The 19765-nt window shown below is 46.7% G+C and overlaps 1 protein-coding gene across 3 annotated transcripts in view; it reads left to right on the plus strand.

Moving 5' to 3' along the window:
• Positions 1-5145: 5145 nt before the first annotated feature.
• Positions 5146-19765, plus strand: part of LOC116509547 (LIM/homeobox protein Lhx9-like) — a 35055-nt gene continuing 20435 nt past the window's right edge. For 2 of the 3 annotated variants that reach the window (XM_032218740.1, XM_032218738.1), the window contains exons 1-3: positions 5146-5319; positions 8556-8758; positions 13231-13601. In XM_032218740.1, the coding sequence (XP_032074631.1) occupies positions 5146-5319; positions 8556-8758; positions 13231-13601 (748 nt within the window). The remainder of the gene's footprint in view (positions 5320-8555; positions 8759-13230; positions 13602-19765) is intronic. The other variant, XM_032218739.1, reaches the window with a different exon arrangement.

The raw sequence follows: 19765 nt of genomic DNA on the forward strand, positions 1-19765 counted from the left end.
TACGTTCCGTGTTCCTACTGTGTTCTTGGGGGGGGGGTCGGGGGGCGCACAAGGCATCTAGAGAAGGAGCGGGGTAGCTTAGTCCATTAGACCGATTTAGAATCTGGGTATTCGCGACCTTTGAAAGACGCCCCGTTGTTTACAGGGATGTGGCCCACAGTCAGAGGAGATGCTCAGCCAGTCCTCTCCAAGGCTGAGTTGCTACTCTTGTCTGAGTCATAAATCGTTCGGGATCGGTGTGTTGGGTGAACTGGGCCCGCTTGCTCTGTGCATGGTTCAACATAGTCAGTGCGGCTCATTGTCAGTGCGGCTCATTGTATACAGCTGGGTAACTCTTTGTCCTTAAATCAGGTAAGCATGTTGTACCACATACGTTCTTTGCTGGCACAACATGCTTAATCAAGTAAGCATGTTGTGCAAGCAAAGCTACAATGGATGCCCTTCATTTCCCCCATTTCTCCCAGCCTGTTTCATTAGGGAGCCTCCTGCAGCTTTCGCTGGGAAGGGGGGAGGGGCTCGCAGTTTCCTCCTAAGGTTTTGCCCTGATGACACCGCCAAGTTTCCATAACTGACAACTGGTATTGATAGGGAACCATCTCCCATTACTGGTGTTTAATTGGCTATACCGAAGGCGAACAGGCCCTGGCCACTAATGCTCTCAGTGTGGGGGCTTTGGGCCTTTGTATGAACAGCTAGCGAGGCCCTTCCTCTGATCCCGCGCATTCCTCCTTGTGGGTTTTGAGGCCCTTTTCTGATTATTTGCCTCGCAGGCAGAGAGTCTGCAGGGGTTGAAAACGACGGAGTCCCTTATGAAGAGAGGTTCCCATTGGGCTAAATCTTCCCAAGGGAAAGGAGAGAGAGAGAGAAAACTATAGAAAAAAGATTAGCTGAGAATTGATTAGCACAAGGGCAGACAATTAGTTTAGTCTCGGTTTCGGGTCGCCCTTCATTCACATCAGCACATTTGCTAGTCGGGACCCGATATTCAAACGGGATGTTGGTTTCAGTAGAAGTTCAGGGATGGCGCTGCTTCCTTCTTACTTCTGCAAGCCAGGAAGGTTTACACTTAAAAATAATAAGCGTTGGGTTTGCGTTTCTTGGGCCACTTTCTCTCCAGGTTCAGGTGGGTAGAGGAACATTCCTCGTGGGGGGGGGGGGAGCCCTATGTGGCACAGATCCAGTTAAAAATCTGGTTTCCAAAGGTGCTCAATCAGGACAGCCTTGCATGCACCATGCAATTAATATTGATGGAAAAGAATCTTTGGATGGACAAAAACAATGATAAAAATTAGTAAACTGACTGAGCCATTAATTCCACTTCACAACAAAATTCCTTCAATACTCTACATTCGGTTTTGAATTGAATTGAATTGAATTTATTGCATTTATATGCAATAAATATGGTTTTACTTTTTATTATGCAAGAAGGAGGTGTCTAACTAATAGAAGTATAAGATGTGGCTTGTCCAACTCTTAAATTTTGCTTGGCCTAGCTTTATACTTCAGCTAAAAAAAATAAAATAAGCACCTTTAACTTCTCTTGCATAAAGTCTTCATGTTCTCCCCAAACTCTAACCTGGCTTTCCCAGCCTGGAGTCTTCCAGCTGGCTTGGTCTACTATTCCATCATCACTGGTCCAGTAGTTAGTGATCCAGTAGTCACTGACCAGTAGCTCAGAAAAACTGGAGGGCAGGAAATGACAGAAGGCCGCCAATTTCTCTTTCCCTGCTCCTGCCCTTCATTCTACTGAGTCTTAGCAGCAAGGCCTTGACCAACTCTTCTCCAAGCTCACTAAAAGAAAAAAAATCTGATTTAACGCACTAACTTGCATGTACAAAATCCGGCATAGATAATTGTAGATCACATCACCCAATTATCTGGGGATGGAAGTCATAAAAACAAGTTGGACTTACTCCTGAACAGTCAAGAACAGAAGGGCACTCCGATAAGATAGGATTGCGCCTACCAGCACATTCACCCGCACTTACATTGAAGCCCATTAATTCTCACCAAGCACATTGGACTTCATAATTAGCATGCACTAAAATTAAACCGAACGCATTTCTGAGCAGGTGTGCCCAAGTTGACAAGGTCACTTGGACACAATTAGAGTCCATTACTGCGTAGAGCAGCCAGGGTAGGACGTGGGGGCAGAAGCCCCAAATCCCGCTGAGCAAAATGAGCAGGAAGGGGCTAAAATAGAGCAGCCCTTGGTTGTTGCACGTTGAAAACAATTAAGTGATTTCATGCAAGCCAAGCACATTTTTAGCCCAGCCTGTTTATGATTCCACAGAGAAGCCTGAACATTGAATTAATTCAGTCACCCACGGTAAAGCTAACTAGGGGTAAGCAAGCCCTGCAAACACAATCTCTGACATTTAATTGGGGGGTAGGAGTTAAGATAATTAAGCCGGGTTACCCAACTTTCCTGCAGTGGTTCTCTGCTGGATGACAATTTCTGCTCTATTCAATCAGTGGAAATTCTGTTTTGAAGTTCAAGAGGAGCAGAGTCGTGGCCCTTCCGCCATTTCATTCTTGCAGCTGACTCCTTCTTGGCCATTCATTTTGGGGGGGATATTGATGTAGATGGTGGGCAAAGGGTCAGATCTGTATTCTTAATGTTCCTCACAGTACTTCCTAGAACAGTGTTTCTCAACCTTGTCAACTTGAAGATGTCTGGACTTCAACTCCCAGAATTCAAGGTTGAGAAACACTGTTCTAGAACATTTGCTTGCGATTCCTCTTTTTCCCCAACTCAGCCTTTACCTCTTGATTCCATGAAGCCAACTTGAGTTTTCATTGACTTTCAGTCTTCATTTTTGGTGACTTCGTGGACATGTCCGTACAGTTTTTAAAGGAACAATAAGGAGATTATTTGCTACTGTCTCCCTCTGGGAAGCTTTTTCAACGTCTCAGACTAATCTGAGTTAACATCAGCAGACAGTCTTGCTGTCCTGGGCTTTGAGTTCCAATAGAAAGAAAGAAAAAGGAAGTGGCACAAGTTAAGTGCACACCTGCAGGTTTATTTCGCTTGTTTGGATTTCCCTGCCCTGTAATTCTTTCAGGTTCTCCTTAAATGAAGAAAGAGAGATTTACCCAGACTCAAAGAACACTTTCCCTGACTCTCTGTGGCTTTTGGATTTGGATGTGTGATGGAAAGGAGTTTCTTTTCCTTCATCCCTAAGTCAAAAGTGATGTTTTATTTTTAAAGCAACAAGAAAGAAAAGTTCCACCTCCTGTCCCTGGGCAGAAAAAATAGCCATGGAAAAATGTAGGCAACCAATGGTGTGGTTTCCTGGAATGGTGATTTCCAAAATCTGGGTTCCATCCAAGGGGATGATGTGTTGGTCCAAGCCTCAAAGGGACAAAAAAACAGCAACCCTAAAACAGAAGGGGCGGAGTCTCTCTCTCCTCCCCCCCCCCCTCTCTGCGCCTGCCTGGAGATCATCAATGCTTTGTGATTCTCAGGTTGAGTATCAGAACCATCCATTCAGCTCCTCCAATGAGCAGGCCCTTCTCAACCTCAAGAGATTACGAGCTGAAGCAAAGCACTTCCTACTCAATCCCTCCTGTCTTTATGGATTGATATTCTTCAATCTTTTGCTAAGAGATTACAGCCCTGAGTCTCTTTTGGTATTAGCTCTCAGTTAACTTTCTTCTGATTAGTTCCGTCTCCCATCCTTCTAGCATCTTCAAATATTGTATCTGTTCGCTGGGTTCTTTTTGGAGCTGGGTAAAATCAATTAAACGGGGAGATTCTAGAGAACGTTTCTCCCTAGAAGGAAAGGGGAAAGGCCACCCTACTCCATCTGCATTTTAGCATTTCTGCCAAAATGACAGGAATTGGTGCAACGGCTGTTTTCTCTCATTCTCGCTTCTTAGGTGGAATTCTTTGCCCTAAAACACTTCAGAGATATTAGGACTAGGAAAAGAGCTGGCACTTTAAAATAAAATATTAATATAAAACAGCATTGGCTTCTTTCTGAAAAGTAAACTTAACGGAGTTCCTTCAGCAAGTCTAGAAATAAAAGCTTTGCCTAAGTTTAAGTCTCCTGTAGTCCTTGTCTTACGGTCTCGGAGAAAGTCCGTCCACCGCTTCATATCTGTCCGTTTGTCCATCCCATCCACTAAATCTTCTCCCTTCGGCCAGGGACAGCTTTCCAACCAAGTTCCATTCAAAAATCCGCCTTGCCTAATCTCCCCCCCCCCACTTTTCATTGTTAAAAATTATTTGAACTTGAGGTCTATATGGCGCGGGGGGGGGGAGGGAGGGAGAGAAGCTGGAGAATGGGCGGATGGGGCACAGAGTACAGAGTCTAGACCCCCCCACCCCCAGCATCCACTTCTCTGAAAGATCCCCGGAGGTGCCTCTTATCCCCTCCCTGCCGTCGGTAGAAAGAAGGAGTCTAAACCCTCTCCCACCCACTCCTCCTCCGGAGTATTTGTCACCGCTTGCCCATCGCAGTGGGGGCTGGCGAAGTTTGACAGCTCTTTGTTGTCTGTAGAGCAGGAGGAGGAGGAGGAGGAGGAGGAGGAGGAGCAGGGGGCTGGTGGCAGCTCTTGGGCGAGGACTCCTCCTCCTGAATTATCCAAACTGGGTTGGCTTCTGTCTCCAACAAATTGGACGGAGCTCCGGCAAGCAGCAGCCCCACATCCAAGCAAGAGCAACTGGAACTTTCTAGCAAACGGAGATCTCTGTTTTAACCTGCCCCCCCCCCCACTCATTCCCCTTCCTCGTTTGCCTTTTCTTTGTCTTTTAACCTCTCCCCCTCATCCTCCCCCCGCTTTTTTGCGTTAACCGTTTTTTCGTTATTGTTGTTGTCTCTATTTGCTGAAGCCTCAACTTCGTGTCGCCTTCTCTTCCTTTCTCTCCCCCTCCCCGCTTCCCCTTCTCCCCCCCGCCCTTTAGGTCCGTCCCGTCCCTCGCCTGCCCTTTCCTCAGGAAGCAGCCCAGTCTTTTGCACGGGCCAGGCGGGGGAAAGACCCCCCCCCCCCAAGATCATTCCCGCCAGCCGCCACTCGGCAGCCTCCCCCCGGTTTTCGGCTGCTACCTGCCTTCTCTCCGGAGCCACGAAGCTTCTCCTGCGGGCTCGTCCCGTCGCCCGGCGATTCGGATGCTCTAAACCGAGACTCTGGGGCCTGTATATGGAAATAGTGGGGTGCCGAGCCGAAGGAAACGCGTGTCCCTTCCGTCCCCCAGCCATGCTTTTCCACGGCATCTCCGGAGGCCACATCCAGGGGATCATGGAGGAGATGGAGAGGCGGACCAAGACCGAATCCCGCCTGGCGAAAGCGGGACAGATGAATGGCCGGGAAGCGGTAAGAAGCGGCGGAGAAAGTCGGGGTTTTCACAGGAGAGATGAAGGGGGTGGATTTTGTGTGTGCGTGAGAGAGAAAGACCCCCACCCTCCCAATGCTAGAAGTAAGGTAACTGGAACCTCCCGGGGACACTGGAATGTCTGGTGTGTGTGTGCGCGCGCGTATATGAGAACGCCCAGCGAGGCGCCCCTCAAGTCTTACTTCCAGGTATCCTTTTCAAAGCAGTAGTTTCCACTTGTCTTTTTAAAAAGGTGTTAACCACCGCCGCCACCCCCCCCCCCATTTTAAAATAACAATTGTTTCTTTGCATCTGGGTTATTTTTGTTTTTTTAAAAAAAAGACAGCAAACAAGCTCAGATGGGCATCGCAGCGCGGTCATAAAGATATTTTATTCAGGAGTAAATTCTATTGAGCTTTTAGGGCCAGGCGTTCAAGTCCCAATCTATTTTGTAAAAGCGTGGGTGTTTCGTGTGTGTGCGCGCGCGGGCGGGCAGGAGCCAGGCGCAAGATCTCCCAAAACTTCTCCAGGGAAAGGGAGGTGTTGCTCCCGAATGAAACGGATTAAACTCGATTTGCCATCCTCCCGCCCTGATCGCCCCTCTAGTTTTCCCTAGCTAGCTTTCCTCTTGAAAAGTGTTTATAAGGTGACTGGATTCTACCCAATTGCTTGAATATCAAGTTTTGGTTCTTTCAAGTCCGTCCCCTCTCAAGATTGGGAAGCAAGTTCAGGAAAGTTCGAGGATTGAAGCTGCGATTTGCCATCTTGAAAACGAGGCATTTGGAAGCTGACGAGAAATGAACCTCGCGAGGCTCCGCGTCGTTTGCTTTCTGCGTAAGTTTGGAAGAAAGGCTTTTAAGAAGAATCCTGAAGAAGAAAGGGCTCTCAAGGGCCAAGAGACTCTCAACCCAACAGGCTTAAAAGAACGAAAATGTTTAGAGGATTTGAGGGCTACCAAATTGACTCCCGAATAAGTTCAATAGCGTTTGGAAAGACTCCGATGTCTTTTATCTTCCCCCAAAAAAGTGCAACAGATGAGAATTAGGCATTTTGATGACTTTCGAACAGATTAATTTTAGTTATATTATTCAGTTGCTGCTGAAGATTCATTCTAACTTCTTGTGTTGGAAAGAAACGAAGGTTTATCATCGCTTCACTTCTCTGTGTGCTCTGAAGGCTACAACAAGTAAAAAGTAGCGCTGAGGCTGAGCCAAATCGACAAAACGGAACCAACAATTGGGACTCAGTCTCCCTCCCCCCCCCACCCTCCGATTTATTCCTTTCTTTTAAAAGGCCCAATAATTGGAGTCGTTCTGAGCGTTAAGCAGAAAAGCAGAAGAGTTTCTTACTAGATTTCAAAACTCTTAAATTAAGTTTTGGAACCCCAGCGGCAAGAAAAGGGACTTGGTGTGTGTGTGTGTGTGTGATGGGTAAACAAGGACATTTATTCCCTTTGCTCAGAAATCCCAGGAGCTCCGGTGCATTCACGAAGAATACAAGTTAAGGTTCTACCGAAAGTTATAATTCTTTGAACTGGACTCTCCCTTCAAGCAAAGCAGAGACCAAATTCATTAAGGCAACAGTTTCGTTATCATTTCAGTTTCTTTGTCTTATTGGGGGGGGGGGGTGAAAAGCCCAAATAATGAAGAAGACAAGCAAAAGGGGGGGGGGAGACCAAAACCATTGGTTTCATTTGTGATTCTGCCACTATTCCTTGTGCTTGATAGGTTCAAACCTTTATATTTTTAATCTGTGGGGGGAAAAAATTAATTGCTTGCCAAGTGGTTTAAATCTTCACCTTTCCTCTCTTAAATTCAAAGATAATCTGGAAAAGATCTTTTTTTTAAAATAATGATTAGTTCCTGAGCCCAAATAACAAACTTGTTGTTTAAACCTGTTTTAATAGGCCACGTGCTTGAACTGTCTTTCTACCCGTTGGCCTTCCTAGTGGACATTCCCAAAATCCAGGTAGTAAGGACTTTACATGGATTATATTCCTCCCCCCCCCCCCCCATTTTCTTCTTAACTAAACAACACCCTGAAGGGGAAGAAAAAGATGAAACGAGGCTTCCTACTTTCCTTCAGGAGTCTGGCGCTTTTTCAAAATGTGTCCTGGAGTTGAACCAGGTCAGGAAAATGAAAGCGAATGGCTCGGGCAGTAGATCTCCCCCCCGCCCCCCCGCCCGCCCTCAAGCACCCTGCTTCAAGCTCACATCTCAATCTGTCCCGGGGAGGTTTGCTCGGAGATAAATCCCCGGAGCGCGCTTTGAAGAGGAACCAACTGGAACGCGGCCTTTTGCGCTTCCAGGAAGCGAGAGCAGCGGAGTCGCCCCCGCTAGATTTTCTGCCTCGCTTTCGGGCGCATCGCTCGGCTGCCCGAAGGCCGGAAAAGGGATTTTGGTCGGGGACGAAGGAGCCGAGGGTTGTATCTTCTCTGAGCAGAATGTAAACCCCACAGTTGAAACTCAGCCCGAGGATTCAGGCCGCCATCATCACCCTCCAGCAACCAGCATCTTCCGCGTCAAAACGCCGGCTCCTCGCAGAAGCGACTCTCTACAACGTGCGGGAGTGAAAGGCGAGCGAAGGAGCCAGCGGGCGCTCCTGCTTGAGGGAGAGTCTGTTTTGGGCTTGGGAAAATCCAACCGTTTCTTCCAGCAAAGGTTCTTTATGGGAAGCCAACCTGAGCCAGGAATATTGACTTCTAGGCGGTCCTCGGTATCCGGAGGGTTAGGCTTAGGGTTAAGCAGCCTTGTGTGAACCCGGCTACCGCGCTCTGCCAACGGAGGGGGGGGGGGAAGATGAGTGAGCCCGAACAATTGTGGTGCATTCGGTAAACCAGAGAGCTGAACGTTGGATAAATCCAGTCGACGGAGGGGATCCGGATTTATTGTGCAGCAAAAGAAGCTGATATCTTTTTTTTCGAACTTCCTATCCTATAATAACTTCAACAGGACTTACTCGCAGGTACAAGGAACGAAGGTAGCGCCCGTTAAAATCTAGGGAAGGGAGATAATAATTCCTAGTCTCCTTAGGTCTCCCCAGAAATGAAGCGGCACTAAATACTAAATCCAGGAGGTTTGTGTCGAACCGCGTTGTAAACCTTCAGCTAAGGCCAGTTACGCTGCCTCCCGAATTTGGTTAGATATATATCTGCTATTGGTTTTTTTTTTTAACCTAATTGAGATGTTGAGCTTGCAAGATTTTTGCCCGGCCCGCTGACGTTTCCTTCCCTCCGCAGAACATGCCTCCGCTGAGCCCCGAGAAGCCCGCCCTGTGCGCAGGATGCGGGGGCAAAATCTCCGACCGCTACTACTTGCTGGCTGTGGACAAGCAGTGGCACCTCCGCTGCCTGAAGTGCTGTGAATGTAAACTGGCTTTGGAGTCCGAACTCACCTGCTTTGCCAAGGACGGCAGCATTTACTGCAAGGAGGATTATTACAGGTAACAGCTCGCCGGTGGGGGGTGGGGTGAATAAAATGGGACGGTTTAGTCGCGTGGAGGTCTCTGGACTTCCTTGAGAAAAATCGTCTCCTAGGGAGCGGAGCATTCAGACATAATTTGCAGGACACGTTACTTCTCCTCTCTCGCTTACTTGAGGTTAAGTTTATGCAGGTATGAATGTCCTTGGCACTTAAGTAGATGCACTGCCCCCTTTTTTGGGGTGGTAAATTAAACACTGTAAGGGAATATCAGGGTCTTATCTCCCACTAAAAAACATGCACCCAGCATGGACTCAACGGCCTTGTTGGAAATTGTGGTAAAGGCAAATGCACAGAGGTGCTCTCCGCCACCCCCCCCCCCGCATGCTACAAGACCAAATGTGTGAATTGCCTCCATCAGAAAAACAAACATTTTTCCCCTATTGGAAGAAAGGGAGGGGTGCTATCAAGTGATTTAAAATCCTGCCCCAGATGCGGTACTAAATCTGTTCCCCCCATCATTCCTCACCACTTCCAGAGAAGGGTTAAGATTCCAACCCCACCCGAATTGTGTGACTGTTGTGCTCTCTTTTAATATGTTGTATTGTTTCCATATTGGAATACTGTTTGTCTTCCCCCCACTCCCTTTTTGAATTGTGAGCCGCCCTGAGTCCCCCCAGGGAAAAGGGCGGCATACAAATAAAGGAAATGAAATGAATGAAATGCAAGTCTAGATTACAGTGCGTGTCTTATGGAAGAGCATTTGAACACGAGCACATCCCCCTTTGAATTGGATGCGTGTGAAAAGGCCCTCAGAGGCACGGGGGGAGGGAGAGGCGGGGGACCCAGGGCAGAGATCGCTACTGGGCTTCAGGGATGCAAACATTTTACTTACTGCTGGGAAGTAACTGACAAGCAAGGCCTTCTCTGCCCCATCAAGCTTTACAAAGCGCCTCCTTCCTAGACGAAGACCCCGTTGTTTGGAACAGCGACTAGGGGCAAAAGTCAAACCACCAGGAAAGCCAAAGCTTGCCAAATCCTTTCCCCAAGAACCAGCGCAGCGTCTCTGCAACGCGAGTGACCTCTTCCTTGCGTGGCACCTGTAAACTCTTATAGATTGTGTGTTCGTGCAGTTCGCTTAATCGGGTCAGGAATGCGTGAGCGGAGGGATTCGCACAACCTGTTAAACTGGATTAGTGTTAACGTTAGTCAAGGCTGGGTGAAGAGCGCACACAAAGAGCGCAGGGCGTTTTGAATAGGTGGCGTTTCAACGTATTTTTCCTATTCAGGAAAAAAAGGGTTAACTAGGTAACCAGGTTAAGAGTCGTTTTCCTACCGTGTCCTCTGCAGCTCCTCCTCCTCTCCGCAGAGGGGCCCCCGCTGGGGTCTTTCCCGAGTTATAGTTGGAGCGCTGTTGGTCTACCCATCCCTCAACTAGGGCCTCGGAGGAAAGGCTTGGCACGGAATCTCTCCCGCTGGGCACGCCGCTCTGCTTGTTGATGAGAAACTGCCCTTTGAGTAGCCTGGCTATATAGCCTATCCGTTCAAGCAGTGTTTCTCAACCTTGGCAACTTGAAGATGTCCGGACTTCAACTCCCAGAATTCCCCAGCCAGCGAATGCCCCAAAAGAACCAACTCTCAGAATTCCCCAGCCAGCGAATGCTGGCTGGGGAATTCTGGGAGTTGAAGTCCGGACATCTTCAAGTTGCCAAGGTTGAGAAACACTGCGTTAAAGGGATATATTCAAAGTTTTATCAGCCTCCCTTCCCAATGTGCTGAGTGAGTATTTCCCATTTTTATTGTTACGCTGCAGCCTCAAGGGTCCTTGGGACCATTTCCTATTGATTTCACAAAAGCCTCTAAGGTGCCCACAGAATGGGACATGCTCCTTATTTACTCAGCACTAAAATACCCCTGAACTCTGTGAAATCTATTTGCAAGCAAGGTTGGGTTAGAGCTGCCAATTTTATCTTAGACCTACTGAAAATAAGAAAGGAGCCAAGGTACGCTTCGTTTCTGATATTTTCAAAAAGATACCCTTAAACTTAGAATTAACCTCAAGCTTTATTTCCAGTGTTGTCTTTTTTTCAAACAACCAAAGAGTGACATTGTGTGTGTATAGACAACACCACACAGATCTCTTTCAAAGATCACCCATTCATTTGAATGGGGCTCCTCTGCCAAGAAGATCCCCAAGGTTTGTCTGGGGCCAGAATAGTTTAGGATCCATATTTCGTACCCCCGGGCCAAATGCCTTGTTGTGGTAATAAATGCCACACTGGGGGAGAAGCAAACTCTGTATGCAGCCCTCTTTCGCCCGGAGGGGACCAAGGCTAAGCCGGTGGGTAGAGAGGCCCGGTTTCTTTACTCTTCTTTGATTTTACGCTGCAGGAAAGGAGCTTTGCCTCCCTCTGGCTTCTGGGCTTGCCGAGTGAATGCGCTCTCTCCCCACCTGAGAAATCCCGAAGGAGCTTAGTTATATCGAGCCAGGAAGAGCATCCCCAAGCGCACACAGAGAGCATATGCGCAGACCTTGGACTGCTGCTAATAGGGATATTTTGGGAGGTCAGTTTGGGAGTGGAGAGAATGGGATGCTGAGCTTCCTCGTGTGCCTGAAGCTCTGGCCTCCTCCCTCATTTATTCCGGGATGCTACTTTGGGGGGCCCAGCTGACATTTCTGGGCACCACCTTCCATTATAAAAGAACCCAGCCTCACCGCAAACTTCATTAGACTCAGTGGGTTCAATTATTGCATAGGATGGTTTGTCCAGGCAAAGGTGACCAAAGGATGATTCCCCCCATCAGCACAGTGCAGGACATTGGGTGTGTGTGTGTGCACAGAGGAAACTATGGCAGGATGGGCGTAGCCTAAATATGAGATCCTAACTCCATCCCACCACAGTGAAATGCTAATTTATTTTCAATTTCTGGGCTGGTTCAGCCTTAAAAAATTAATTCATTGATTTCCTTAATAAAATGTCATTGCTTCACAATATACACTATACAAACTTCACTACGCAAAACGGTTTGTGTAGGGGTGGAGGTTGCCATCTTACTTAATTTTTTTCGGTAGATGGAAAAGGCACCTACTTATAATGAGAATTATCCTTGATTGTATTAGTAGAATCCTAATCCTTGTAAATTCAAATGTGGCCCCACTGAGCCCCACAGGTAAGTGGGAATAACTCTGCAAGACCCACTACGGAGTCCCCCATTAACCCAATTTTCTGGGTTATTGGAGTACAGACAGGCAGCATTTACAAGGCAAGCTGAACCATCAATTAACCACGCGGGATGGGTGTGCACAATATGCTTGGCCGACTGGTAAATTGAGGCTATGTGATATCCCAAGAAAACAGAACTTCCACCCCCCCCCGGGGGAAATTAAGGAGACTTACAGGGTTTATCCCAAGCATATTTCAAAAGTAAATTTTATAAAATTCAGTGGGATCAATTCACAAAGAAGGTACAGTTGAGCCCAGTTTAATTTCCATCATGCAACGGTGTTTTTCTTCTGCCCCCACATATGTGGAAGTTCTCTTAGTCTTTTTTGTGTACCAGATTATGAATATAAAGGAAAAGAATTTGATGTTTAAGAAACAGCCACAGCACTTAAACCCAGGGATCATCTTGTTCTCACCCTCTTATTTATTTATTTATTTATTTATTTATTTATTTATTTATTTGTTTGTTTGTTTGTTTGCTTGCTTGCTTGTTTGTTTATTCATTTATTTATTTATTTATTTATTTGCTTGCTTGCTTGTTTGTTTATTTATTTATTTATTTATTTATTTATTTATTTGCTTGCTTGCTTGCTTGCTTGTTTGTTTGTTTATTCATTCATTCATTCATTCATTTATTTATTTGTTTGCTTGCTTGTTTGTTTGTTTATTCATTTATTTATTTATTTATTTATTTATTTGTTTATTTATTTGTTTATTTATTTATCCCCCCCTTTGAGTCAGTTTCGACTCTTCTGGCTGTCTGACCCAGTCCTTGACGTTTCCTGGGAACTGATTTCCACTGCCTGCTTCCTGGGGCCAAGTGAGAGTGACTGGTTAAGATGACCCAGCTGGCTCTGGGCCTAAGATGGGACTAGAACTTGGGGTCTCCTGGTTTCTTGCCTGGCACCTTAGCCACAACATCAAACTGGGCGCCCGTGCAGCTTTGAAGCCATGGCTACATCCTCCCTCTGTCTGTCCAACTTTAGACAGCCTTTCCTGCCTGATCTGTATGGAAATGGAGTTCAGGGATAGAACTTACCCGGAAGGCCACTTCCTCCTCACTTCCTCTGGATTTAAAGAGTCCTGCAGATGCTTTCTGAGCCAATTGTGCCACCCTCACCTGATCGCTAACGGCTGTGTCACTTTTGCCCAACCCCAACCAGGCTCAACCAACCTTCACGCTCAGTCAATCAGGCCTGGGGGGCTGAGGTGCCAGGAGTTCCCCACCCTCCTTGGCCAGCCTCCACTAACTCCCGTGCTCTTTCCCCAGAAGGTTCTCCGTGCAGCGCTGTGCCCGCTGCCATCTGGGCATCTCTGCTTCGGAGATGGTGATGCGGGCCCGGGACTCGGTCTATCACCTCAGCTGCTTCACCTGCACCACCTGCAACAAGACGTTGACCACAGGCGACCATTTCGGCATGAAGGACAACGTGGTCTATTGCCGGGCACATTTTGAGAGCCTGCTCCAGGGCACCGACCCAGCCTCCTACCCACCGGCCTCACTCAGCTACACCGAGCTGGCAGCCAAGGGTGGCGGCCTGGCCCTGCCTTACTTCAACGGCACCGGCACAGTCCAGAAAGGACGGCCCAGGAAAAGGAAGAGCCCGGCTCTGGGCGTTGATCTGGTCACCTACAGTTCAGGTGGGTTGATCCTCTTTGAAAGACCCTCTCGAGGGCTGCTCCCCCACCAGGGGTCTTAAAGGTACGCCGGGAGAGGCGCTTGCTGTTTTCCTGAGGGACGCTGGACACCAGTTGTTGCTTTTCCCCCTTGCAACCCAGTTTATCAACTGCAGAGCAGGATTTTTGTTACATCATTTCAGAGTTTCTAAGCTCCCCCCCCCCCGCAACAATCTTTTTACTTTAACATTTAACGAATATCTTGGCAGAAATTACTGTCGGCAAGAGGCTATTGAATTAAAGGAAGAGAAAGAACATATTGTCTGTAAAATTGGCCTTCAAGCCAGAAACGAATATGTCTTTTGAAGAATAGGAGTACACATTGCACAGAAGAAAGTTCCCTTAAGGTTAAGGGGAACATAGGTTATGCACACACACACACACACAGAGAGAGAGAGAGAGAGAAGGAGGGAAGAAGGGAGGGGGACGGAGGGAGGTTGGTTGGTTGGATTTCTCAATCAATGAAATTTCCTTCGTTCAGAAACGCATGGAAATATAAAACGAGCACAGGGCCAATCTCACACGGTTTATTAGGTCAAAATGTGGTTGGTTGGTTTTGCTAACCCGGTTTTTGCAATTTAGGGGATGATGTGAATCCATCCATTATGTTTAGGATTGCAACCTGCCACTGAATTGAAACCATATTTTAGATAAATATTGCATGTATTGCTTGTATCAGTTTTATGTTTGAAAGAGTTCTTTAGGAAAGTTGGAAATGCAAATGTTTTCCTTGATTTCCTCAGCAACATCTTCCTACCTTTCATATAGAGTTTGGTTTATTTTACAATAAACGCATTTCCAGGCAAGTATATCACTTTATGCCTGTAAAGTGTCAAGTTAAAACAAGTTAAAGTATGCCCATAAAGTTAAAACAACTTTGCAAGGTAGGACAGTCTGATTTGCCTTCTCTACTAAATGACAAGTTGCTGAAAAATAAGGTGTTTCTTTAGACTTTAAATGTTTGTGATAACATGGTTTGGATCTGGGACTTCTTAGATCAGAATTTTTTTGCTTAGAATTTGCTTAAAATGCAAATCTAACCATGGCTACTTTGAATCCAATGGTTCAATAGAGCTTCCTTACTTATAGGAAAAATAAAACTACATTTGTTTATTTACAAATACATTTGGTTATCTGTTTCTAAGAAGAAATATTTTTTTTTAAAAAGGTTTTCTGGGGGTATTTAAGTTTCTGCTATTGATTTTCCCCTGTAAGAAAATACTTGATGTTTTGGAATTATACAATCAATTTATCATAATTACTAAAACAATCGGAAAGATTATTACTTTGGTACAATCTGAAAACCTTAGGAGTGCAATGCTATCACTGTGGTGGGATAAAACCTTGTTTTCATTTACAGTCCATCCCCAGAATGACCACGCTAGAGATGGCTAGTATGGCGCTCTACAGAAAAGTTGAAACGCTAATTGTGGTGATAAGAATCGCGACCGCACTAGATTTAAACAGAGCAGAAATTCGTCCCCGTCAGAAGCCGCCAGCACAATCTGATCCTTAGGGACTCCGCAGTTAGTCCCAATGAATTTCTTGGCGCTTATGCTCAGGGAAACGGTGTGTGTGTGTGTGTGTGTGTGTTCCCTTGCTATTGTTGCGAAAGCCCCTTTTCCAGAACCGACGTCCTGGTTCCGAGAGGGCCCTGAAGATTGCGGAAAACCGTAGGGATTCCGCGGGACCTTCCCTTCGTGAAGCGTCGAAGGCTTTTTGCCCGAAGAGGGGCCTGTTCGGTTCTCTTCACCCACGTGCAACTCGGCCTCCTCCCAAAGGATGCCCTGGTCCCATCTGTGCGCAAATTTGAACTTCTGCAAAGGCGGGAAGGGAGCCCGGGGCGAGAGAGACAGAACCGGCTGTGTTGGATCGGAGCCTCGTGCAGGGAAGGGCGTGAAGCGAGCTTCCTTTGGGGAAACGGGGATGTCCGAGGCTCTGGACTTGTTCCTCCTCTCTCTCCGGCGCATCGCATTAGGGCCGGCTTAGGCAGGTCCGAGATGCGCCTTAGATGCGCCTTCGACCGTCTGGAGGAAAGAAGCGAACCGGGGTCGGTGGAAGGCCTGGCGGCTGCCTTCCCAGCTCCAACCCGCGAGGCTCGAAGGGGCTGGGTCCTCGGGGGCTGCGCAAACCCGCTCTTTGCCCCCTTTGAAAGCCGGAGGTCCTGCGCCAGCCCAGAAAATGGGTTAATCCAGTCCCCAGTCGAGGCTTTGTCTGGGAGCCCCCCCTGCGCTGCGGGACCCAGGGCTCTCAGGCGGGGGGGGGCAGGGCAGAAGGGAGCCGAGCTGTTTTTAATTGTTCGCTGTTAATTGGAGCTGGCACCGGCCCCTCTGCCAGCGGAGCCGCTTGGAGGCCAGGCGAGCGGCCAAGGGAGCGCAGGGGCGCCTCTTCCCGCCGAGGAGGGAGGCTGGAGCGCATCCAGCGGGGGGGGGGAAAGGGGGGGGCTCGGGGCGTGTCGTCCCTGGCGGCGGGGGAGGAAAAGTTGCGCCTGGGACCAGCCGGGCTTTGAAGCGGGCAGCCCCCGCTTCCTTCTCCCTTAGGAATGCGGGTGGGGGGGGGAGGGGGCTTCTCGAGGAGGGGCTCAGGCGGAGGGGTCGCTTGGCTCTGGAGGGAAGCGGCCCTTCCTCGCCCCGCCGCCCCAGCCGCCTTTCAGGGCCAAAGGAAGGGATCCGAAGTCACCCCGCTGCTTCTGAACAGCCGGACCCTTCCCCGTCGCAAAGTGGCCCTTCGCGGGGCAATTGGATTGGTTTGCGCTCTTTTCTGCAGAAACAAAAGTTTATAAAGAGGAAAAGTGTAAGGAAAATTCGGGAGAGATTTCTGACTACGTTTATTTCACTGGGCTTCAGGCGCGAGTTGCTTAAATTTCAGGGCACACACAGATTAACTGCATTTAAGGTTTATTTAAAGTCGGGCTTGGTACCTTCCACTTTGTTGCAGAGTCTTTCCTTTCTGCCCCGGAGCGGCTCCGTTTTAGGCGCCAAAGGCTCCCCCCGAGAGGCGGCGTTCATCACCCGGCCCTTCCCGGGAAGAGGGAAGCGAAAGTGAACGCAAAACCATTGAGGAACCAGGGCGGCGCCGGCCCAGAATCGAGCAAAAGTGACACATGGCGGCTCCCGACTTTCTCCCCATTCCCCCCTAAACCCACTCCGGTTCCTTTCTGGGGGGGGGGGGGGGCTGTGCGGGAGGGTTTCCAAGTCGATCCCCCAGAATCTATTCAAGGAGAAGCAGCTCGAGAGCCGCCTGAGTGGAGTCTGACTGGAAGCGCTCATTCGTTTCTAATCCCACTGAAGAACGGAGACAAAACCGAACGGGCCGCTTTCCCCAGCCAGGAAGCTTTAATCCCGGCGACCGGACGGATTCGCTGGGTGGCCGAGAGCAAAATGATGTAAATAATGGGCCGAAATAGTCCCATGCAGATAAATGTATTTTAATAAAATGGTGCTAAATAAATTTTAGAGAATTAAATGCTAATCATATAATCTCTCTCCCCCCCCCCCCCAATTTAGCATAGCCTGAAGTCCATGAGTTTAGGGCCAGTAAAGGCACTAAACTAGAAAACGGGGAACCCTGCATTTTAGCCCCCCTTTAGCCACGAAAGCCAGCTGGGAGACCTTGAGCCAGTCACTCTCGCTCCGCTCAACCCACCTCAAAGGAGTGTTGTTGTCGTTGTTGTGGGGAAAATAGGAGGAGGAAGGTGTGTTGGGTATGTTCACTGCCTTGAATGATTGGTAAAATAATACAAGTGGGGAATGCGTACACACACACACGCACACACACACAGACACATACGGTTCCATTATTCAATTCCTATGGTTTTCTACAGGAGAGTCCAATGCCCCTTTAAATCTTTCCTAGTTTCCTAGAACATGGTGCAAATAATTCTGAGACTGGCTGGATTGTGCCCCAAATTAGTTCGGCCAATGTCATTATTTGTGGCTGTAGAAGTACACAGATTTTATCATCATCACAAGTAAATGATCAGGCCAATCAGATTATCTACACATGGCTATTTTCTATTCTGTTTCTGATCAAAGTTACTATGGTAGGACCTGGACCTTAATTGTGATCCAAGAAAGACTGGTACCCAAAGGCATAGTGTTATTTTCCTGCTTTATCGGCACTCTAAAGGTTAAGGAAAAAAAATGTTTTAATTCATATTCATCCAGTGACAGTGTAATGCTATACATTTATGGGAAGAGTAAAAAGAAACTGTTATAGTTAAAGAGAATATCATCTTTTTATCTATCTATCTATCTATCTATCTATCTATCTATCTATCTATCTATCTATCTATCTATCTATCTACTATCTATGTAATTTGCTTTCTGTCACCAAAATTTCTAAGAAGTGCTTGTCATAATTTGATGTTGAAGTAAGATTGCTTCTTTATTTCCCCTCATCCCCATATACATGAATCATTTTTTTGGTAATATTTCTGATAAGCAACAATTTTAATCTGGAATCCTATTGATGTTTGAAGCCATATTTCTTGGCTATAGATCAGTTCTCTTCTCATATCACCAAATGTAGTGACATATTTCAGACAACTAGAGTTATTCCCCCAAATGAAGGTCTCCCTTCCACAAACAAAATTAGATAGAAAAGAATTTCCAGACGGAAAAAGAATGGCTATATCTTAGATTAGGGAATCCCAATGTTATCTTGACAAGGATATATCTCTGTTTTGAAGCTGGCTTTTATTTGATTTTTCCTCTGCATTTGTAGTGTAGACAGTTTGGGAAATTGGGTGGGTGGGTGGGGGAAGCTTAGCAAATAACTTCCATAATCAAGAAAACTATATGGTTAAGTCCATGAAATAACCAAGAATTAAGCTTGGCGCAAGGGAGAAATGACCATCACTCTGTATGGTACTCTGAAAGAAATGTGTCGATTTCTGGAGAAATTTAGTCTTTCATATGCCCCGAATAGAATCTAATTCTTCTTGCATACAATTCCTTACTCCTCGGGGGTAGTGTCCCAATTCCAAGTCACTAGTTTAATATCTGAAAGTCCAAAAAGACCAAACACAAGTATGTGTAACTATTGTTAATATGTTAACTTTAATAGTTAAAATACCTTAATAGTTCTGAAGGTATCAATACCTTTTCATGTCCACATTCGGCAGATCTTTGGGGACAAGTCCACATATGTGGAGTTTCAGAAATGCAACAGTTAACTCAGCTGCACCTTACAAAATCCTTTCATTTGGCAAAGTGGCTTAAAACATCTTTTTTCCCATGACAGATGCTTTGTGCAAGAAAGACAAAGTTTGGGGTATGGTGAATTGGAGTGTTTAAGGGAGGGTAGAAAATCAGATGCCTCACAGTAGAACAGAGATTGGAACTGATAATGGAATTGGATTGTCTTTTCTTCTTTCATAAAGCTGGCAGAATAGAATCTATGTAGCACTTGGCTGCACCCCCCCCTCTTTGCCCCACTTCCATTTGAGTTCTGCAGCTAAAATAAGAGGCTTCACATTATCCACCAGTAAAAAAAAAAAGAAATCATAAAATGTTAGCTCTCAACATCTTTGAACTGCCAAACAAATGTAGCAGTGACCTCTGGTGGCTTTTGAACGGAGAAGGCCTCCTCGTGGAGTGGAGGGGGGGGAGGAGAGTTTTTGTGTACTGTTTAATTTGGATGGGCTCCTGGCTATTGTGTCAGCCTTAAAATGTGATAAATTGAGAGAAAAATAAATCTGACATTTTTTAGTAGGATTACTTCTCACTTGCCAAGTTTTCTTCCATTTAGATTAAAAGCAGAAGTAAACAGAAACTTATTTTCTTTCTCCCACTTCAGGAATCTTTAAGATTAATAATATCTATTATTGCCAATACTGACTGAAGAGGGTGGTAAATTGTACTTTGGGAAATCTGTTGTTCTATCAGCTGGGAAGGCTGCTTATTGGATGTGAATCCTGACAATTTGCAGCCTAGATTAGAAAGAAAGATTTAGCATATGTGTCCTGTTTCCTATGTTGCAGTAGTAAAGCAAAGTGATTTTTCTAACTCCCATTTAAAACCCTCGTCCTTCGTTGGACGTAAGGCATTTTGCCTTTTCCAGCCAATTGAAGCTTGGTTTAGATCTGGTTTCAATATGCATGTTTATAAAAATCTGATGAGGAACTG

The sequence above is a fragment of the Thamnophis elegans genome, chromosome 5, assembly GCF_009769535.1.
Source record: "Thamnophis elegans isolate rThaEle1 chromosome 5, rThaEle1.pri, whole genome shotgun sequence".
Classification (NCBI taxonomy): Eukaryota; Metazoa; Chordata; class Lepidosauria; order Squamata; family Colubridae; genus Thamnophis; species Thamnophis elegans.